The 7505-nt window shown below is 38.2% G+C and overlaps 1 protein-coding gene across 1 annotated transcript; it reads left to right on the forward strand.

Moving 5' to 3' along the window:
* Positions 1–1327: 1327 nt before the first annotated feature.
* On the forward strand, positions 1328–3643 carry LOC147629994 (uncharacterized). Its single transcript, XM_086811570.1, has 4 exons — positions 1328–1463; positions 2035–2161; positions 2567–2639; positions 3074–3643. The coding sequence occupies exons 1-4, from the start codon at positions 1448–1450 to the stop codon at positions 3344–3346; spliced, it is 489 nt and encodes a 162-aa protein (XP_086667696.1). The 5' UTR covers positions 1328–1447; the 3' UTR covers positions 3347–3643.
* Positions 3644–7505: the final 3862 nt, after the last annotated feature.

Consider the following 7505-nt stretch of genomic DNA (forward strand, 5'->3'; position numbering starts at 1 on the left):
CAGTTCCCTCATCATTAAAGCAGCCTAGGTAGCATTTTGAGATAAAAACCTAGGGAACATCAGAGTCCTTCTGGCAACACAATGAGTGGGCAAGTGAATAATACCAATGCCCAGGGACTGACACTTTATCCCAAGCAAGCCAAGCAAGCCATTTCTCCACAAAAAATCTCTAATAGGGCCAATGATTTTCTTCCAATGACACTTTCCAAATTTAAGCACAAGGCTTAAAAACATAACATAAGCATTCAGAAGAACTGAATTGTAAATATCAACCCTGTTATGGAAATAAACTTTCAAGCCTTCCCACTTCTTCAATTTGTCCAAAAATCTATTAATGGCCCACATTACCAATTGTTTATTAGTAAGTCCAACACCAAAAGGAACACCAAGCAGTTTGACAATTTGGCCCTTTTGCACCATCTCACAGCCCCACCTTTGAAGATCAAAGTCATTGTCTTCAGTTAGGCTTATAATTCTAGATTTCAGAATGTTACATTTAGAGCCAGAGGCATTGGCATACTCCTGCACTAGCTCTAGGGCCCATCTCACATTATTGTTCTCAACCCTTAGAAACAATAAACAGTCATCAGCAAAACATCGTATTACTAGCTGTTCACTGTGCTCCCAGTGATCTTCCCTTCAATGCATGCTAATTCTAATGACATTATTAAGGGGTGGGAAGCAATAGCAAAGAGCAGGGGGGCTAATGGGCAACCTTGTCTAAGTGATCTGTTAATCTCAAATCCTCCTATAACCATTCCATTAAGCAACACTTTAGAATATCCACCCAAAAAAAGAGTGTAAATGCATGTAGCCATTTTAATTCCAAAGCCTCACCCTAGTAATGAATGACTACTGAATCTTGTCCTAAGCTTTCTCTAAGTCCAATTGCATCATGATGCATTTCTATGGGTTTTAATAGCCACATCCCTTCCTAGTAGTGCTGCAAAAATATTATCATAAATGGACTTGCATGTAATAAAGCCATGTTATTTTTTAGAGATAACATTTTGCAGCGCAGGAGTGATTCTGAGGGCAATCACTTTAGCCAGAATTTTGTACATCACTGTTAATAATGTGATAGGCCTCCAATGCCCAGACCTGTTTACAAACAGTTTGTTTTGGGATGAGCTTTACAAGCCCTTCTTTAAAAACCTTGTCGAATGAATATGTTTATATAAATATATATAAGGGCTATAGCTTCTTTAATAAATTAATCTATAATTATAAAAAAATGATTTTATTTGTTACCACGTGGAAAAACGTGGGTTGTTTTGTAAGCTTGTTTGTGATTGAAAAGACATTAAAATAAATAAATAAATTCACGTGGTAACCGCGTCGACGACTTTTGAGGCTCTTCCTGCTCCTCACATGGCTCCCTTCTTCTCATCATCAACAGCAGCAGCAGCAGCCCTTGCCAGGTTTTCATCACAGCGACTCCAAGAATATGGGCATCATCCACCGTATGCTCTTCACCCATGCCAATTCCATTTCTGTGTTCTGTATGCATACTGTGTTTTCAGAGCTTTCCCAAACCCTAAACCAGGCCATGTGAGTGCATCTCCCATCTCTTGCAGTCTGTATTTTTCATAACACCCTCATGTAAGAGAAGGATCATGCCGCTCATTGAAACTTTACTTTTCTGATTCTCTTACTGTGTTAGGGCATCAGGAAACTCAAGCATTGAAGAATTTTCGATGGGCATGGGCGTTTGTGGTTTTTCTGATTTAGGGCATCATAAACCCTATTGCCGTTTCAAGGCTTTAAAAGACCTAGCATTATTGTTTTTACAAAAGAAATGTCTTTTTCTGATTTTTTTTGGCACCCCGAATTTGTCCAAGTGCCGCCTGTGTATGGGGACAAAGGAATTCGCCATTCTCCATTTTGTATTTTCCTTTGATTTGCAGTGTCTTCCTTGCATCAGCAAACCCCTGATCTCGTCAAAAGGGAATTGCATATCATGCAGGAAGTGAAACCATGCCTTTCATCAGCATACAATGCGTATAGGTTGAGCCATTTTTGTCCATGATGCAGCAAAAGAGGCCAGCGATAAACACTTCAGGCCCATAGTGGACCGTGTTTTCGACTACTTCTCAGGCCATAGTGGCAGCGATCGCTTGACATTCCAAGAGCTCTACACGGCTGTACTGCTGGTTTACAAGTAAGATGGATTTACTGACTTTCAGCATTTAGGGAGGTATCTAATCTGCTTGGAATGCATTTTAAGAGTTCTCCTTAACCATAAAACGGTACTGAAGTATAGGGTGTAAATTGTGTAGGGTTTGCCCAACTGTAGGGTTTCAATGGCGCAGGGTTTGCTTAACTGTAGGGCTTCAATGGTGCAGGGTTTGCTCAAACATAGGGTTTCAATTGATTAGGTTTTGGACTGACATAGGATGTTAATTACAATATGAGTAGGTTTTTTTTTTTTAATTGAGGGACTTTTTGTGGTTTGACTGCAGCGTTCAACAATAAAGGGTTTGCACAACCATAGGGTCGATTCTTGCATATAGGGTTCAAATTACTGTATGTTGCTCGGACTTACGTCACCTCTTCTGCTTGACAGTGACATAAACAAGCATTTTCCAGGTCCTCACTATGACCCGCCAACGCGGGAGGAAGTGCAAGAGATGCTGAAGGTTAGTGAGCGTGTGCTTGTATTTTCATTAAGAGCAGTTTACTCAACAAGAACAAGCTATTTGCAAATTGACAAAAGTCTGTGTAGAAGCCTGTATAAAAGGCATGTAGGGAAGCTTTTGCTTCAGGTGGAACTGTCTGCTGCTCTTCATCTGCTCTGCATTCAGCTACCTGTTCCCCCTTCCAGTCTTCACACCTAGAGCCAAAGTTAATTGCCACTTCTGCTTCTGTAGCTTGTAAGAACAAATTGCATGGACTGCCCTGGCTGTACGGATGCCTTCATCTCCCTTCACTTGCACATCATTATGGAAAACTGTGTTGTGTACATCCCATTTTGCTGTATGAGCTGGCTGTATAGAACACCTTGCGGTATTGAATGCTTCTCAGATGATAGCTAGGATGCTTCAATATCAATAACACTCTTAGTTTATTGCAGACATTTGATACAAACAATGATGGAGCCTTGGATAGGGAGGAATTTGCAGCCTTCATTCATAAATTCACCTCCAAAGTGGCCAAGAAAATAGGCAGGAACCTTCTTATCTTTGCAATTGCAGCCCCTGCTTTGGCGTTCGCAACCAAACGAGCTACAGAGGGTGTGCCTCGTGTCGGCAAGATCGTGCAAAAGGTTCCAAATGCAGTCTATGCAAGTGTTGTGACTGCTGTAGTTATTTTGTTAGAGAGGGCACACCAGAAGAAGCTATCTTAGTATTTCAGTTAGAGGTCTTGAAGTCCCTGGATCTTTCTCAATATTGCAAGCATTTGAAGTAGCTGCAGAGGCTTTGCGGCATTATTAGAACAGAGTATGTTGTTTTGAAGACTTGGTTAGAGGTTCTTCTACTTTTAGTGCTGCTCATAAAAAGTGCATGGCAATGCATATTTGAAAGTTTGTTGTAATATTTTGGGTGAGTTTTGTTTTACATTTGTCTTATTGACACCTTATAAATCCATGTATATACCGGAAGGCTGGATGACAAGGGAAGACGAAGCAATTTTTTCCTTTCTATTTTCTATATCATACATGAGGATTGAGAGGGACAAAAAAAAAAAAAAACATTTTCAGAAGGCTGTTGGAGGCTTGGTGGGAGGCTTTTGGCTTGGCAAGGGAGAGTGCAGCAAGTGGTTCTTAAGCTCAGCCTTACAACAGCTAATGCTGCCCTTGATTAATGAATACTGTCAAAATGGCTTGTCGTGATACACCATCAAATACCAACTGAATTTTACAATTTCTGGAATGTCTGATTTTTCTTATGACAAGTGGAGTGATGTCACAATACCTTTATAATGCTTTTCTATGGAACTATCTGTGGGACTTGGATGAAAATTTCAGTTCTTGCTCTCAAACTAAGAATGAAAGGCTTTATACTATTGGTCTGGTGGTTGCCATATATGTGCTTTTCGAAGGGTGAATATCACCTGAACATGGGTTCTTAAATGCCAAGGTACTGTAGGTGGGTTCCTGTACTGAAATTGTATCTGAGCGTGGTCTTTGATCATAGGTTTGGGATTATAGAGCAATCTTAGATCAAGAATGGAAAACACAATTTCCTTCCTCCTTGCTGCGGAACTTAGGGCTATTTATTGAACTTTGTTACCCGTGTTAGGAGAGCTCTCCATGTTGCTACATCCAAGAGGTCCATTGTTAGATTCTGTTAGGGCAAAGATTGGGAGAAGGCGATAAACTTAGAGCTTTTGCATTTTTTATGATTGTGTACAAGGTAAACTCTTGTCTTAACCCTTCGCATTCTTGCAGTATACCCAAGGGGAAATCATTATAAAAAAGGAAAATGGTATTGGTCGAAGAAGGGCTTGGTCAGACTCTTAATTTTGAATGCCTAATGCATCAAGGGCTTGATCACAGTGAATGTTACAGGGATGACACAACATTATCGTGATCACATGGTGATTCGATCTTCTAGACAGGCTGTGAGTCTTGTTCCTTGTCAAAAGTATTTGCTCTTGCTTTCAAGATCTCGAGCAAACCCCCTGCATGTTCCTCATCAACACTGTTGCTCATGTTAAACAAGATTGTGGCCAAACCGTCTCATGATGACCATAAGAAACACACATTGCGTTGATATCAAATTGGAGATGATGATGCCTAGATTGGACACCTCAAAAGTGGCGAGAATAGTCATGGAAAACAGCCAAATATTAAGATCATAGTCAAGGATCCCCTGTACCTTATAAGATGGACCTTAAATCAAGGTAACACTCAATTAGAATGAAAGAGAAAAGACTCTCTTCTTGAGATTAGCGACGGTTTTATTTGATGACAATTTGATCTATAGTAAGACCAAGGAGCAACACTTGAAACATGTCAAGGCAAGTGTTGGAGACGTATTGAAAAAACATCATCTCTTTACTAAGGCTAGCAAATGTACATCCATGGCCACCTAGGTTGAATAATTGGGATGTATTATCTCAATGAAATGCTATTAGAAGTGCACATGTTAGAATTTGGAGACTCATTATCAAGAACAAGGTAGATGATCTGATCGTTAAGTATCGAAGAAGCCTCTCACGTAATCCTTGCCAAACATTTTAACTAATATCAGTCTTGGATTAAGTTAATGATTTTGACTACATCAGGTCATGTGCACATGTATGTGAGTGGAGAAACAAAAGAAGAAGAAGACCATAGGTGTGGCACATTTCTCACCTTAAATTAATAAAAATAGGGGAATGTTCTCTTTCCCCCTTTTAAAAATCACTTTTAGTGTTGAAAGAGTGGATATATTTTTGCAAGGTAGAACTCGTTATTTTTGATACCTTTTGTTGCAACCCAATCAAGCAAAGCTCATTAAGGACTCTCTGTGTGCCTCTGCAAATGAATCACATTTACATACAATTACAAAACTAATAAGAATACCACATGCCACATTAGCTAATTGTTCGTTAATGCATGAGACATGTACACCACGAGATTTGCATGGAAAGTGACAAGCAGACCAAATTATGCAAAAAGATGGCCTATCCATGGGAAAAAAGCACAAGGTTATAACCTTAATAGAAAAAAATCATCATCTAAGGGTCTAGGAGCCTCAACCAATAGACCCTCACCGGTGCAAAAGTTCTCAATAAAAATCTTCAAAACTTTTAAGGCTCTAGGTTTTTTTATTTGTTTTGTTTAAGGCTCTAAGTTTTGTAATTTGTAGAGAAAAATATGTTCTATGTCATAATGTGAACCAATGTAAAAAAGACTATCCTTTAGTGTATTTTGCACACTGATTAAAATTCGATTTTTACTGATTAAAATTCAAAAAAATCGATTGAAATAGGGGGCACAATGAGTGAAAAATCGATTGAAATAGGGAAACCATAGTACTCAAACTTATCTTTTTTCTCATTAGTTGGGATTTGTTTTGCTCTAGCCTTGGCTAGAGCCATAGCTCGAAAAGAACTTATTTTCTCCAAAATTTAGGGCTATTTAAAATCTTAATCGATTTTTCTTAATTCTGGCAAGTCTAGATACACTAGAAAGCACTAAAAAAAAAAGAGAAGCCCAACAAAACAAAAGCGAGAAGAAAAAAAAAAGCACAACTGCAAGCCCACTTCCAGCATAAGAAAAACAGTGAAAAAACTGCAAGCAACTGTAGCGCAAAATTCGAAAGGATAAACCCAAAAAAGGAAGAAAAAAAGAAAACACAAGCTAAGCAAAAAGCGAATGAGAAAAGAGCTGTGTTTATTTTGAACCAACATGCTTTTTTTTTTCCCATTATATTCTTTATGTAGCTTTTTCCCTTTAACTTGGGCATCATTTGCTATCAATTTAAGGCTTCAATTTTTTTCACATGAATTAAAAAATAACATAGAAGAAGAATATACTAACACACAACTTTTTAAAGTAAAGAATAACTAATCATCTCTCTCACAAAATCTGTATCTTGTCAAGTACCTTTACAAATCACATACACTTCAATTTTCATAAACTTTCTCCTAATTAGTCCTTGCAAGTAATGAGACCCTCATTAATGCTTCTAATGTGGCAACTTTCAAGCATTGGCAACAATCATCTTTGATGATATTCTATTTGGAGAAACCTCTTACAAGGAATGGATGAAATGGGGAGAACTAGAACAACATGTCGTAACTTCATTAAGTTTGGAAATGTTCCATGCCAATATTAAGTTCAAGAAAATACCTACCATGCATCCTTCGAAGCCATGCCTTCGCATCCCAAGTGCATAGTATCCACAAATGTACTCGTTTTTGCATCCTTGAGCATCCACCACATGACCTCCAAATTCCTCCAATAGTCTATTGAACATAATATATGTTTTCTCCTCCCTTGGTTTTAGAGCATATGAGTAGTATTGAAGACTAAACAATTTACTTGCATTGAAGAAGTAGATGTTTGGAAACCTATCATTTTTGCATAAAATCTTTAGCCAAAGTCTCACATGCATCCATATCTTCTCCCTTACTTTCTAATGCAATGCCTTTCTTATCTTTGCTGCTAGGAATGATACAGTACAGAAGTATATATGCATATTTTTTACCTTCATCATACGTATGTTGCAATGTGCCATTGCAAGTACCCTTTCAAGTGCAATGTGTCTTTAGCAAAATCTTCTTGCAAAAATTTCCTATTTAGTGATGACAAAGACTTCAATGCATGTGGTGAAAGATATATTCAAAACATCTTCTTGGAACTTTTTGTTTAATATATCCAAGTCATGTAATACATCAACAAGCACGTCACAATGCAAAAAAACCTTGTATATTCACAATTTGTCGTACCAAATAGGAGCCCCCTCCTTTAAAAATCCCAAGATAGTCAGCATCAATTTTGCTAATCTAACCAGGACACTTCCACTAGCTAACCATCTCACAACATGTATTTGTAAAACCTCCAAAATTTGAAT

Source organism: Cibotium barometz, chromosome 17 (genome assembly GCF_041138505.1).
Source record: "Cibotium barometz isolate CiBa-2024 chromosome 17, ASM4113850v1, whole genome shotgun sequence".
NCBI lineage: Eukaryota > Viridiplantae > Streptophyta > Polypodiopsida > Cyatheales > Cibotiaceae > Cibotium > Cibotium barometz.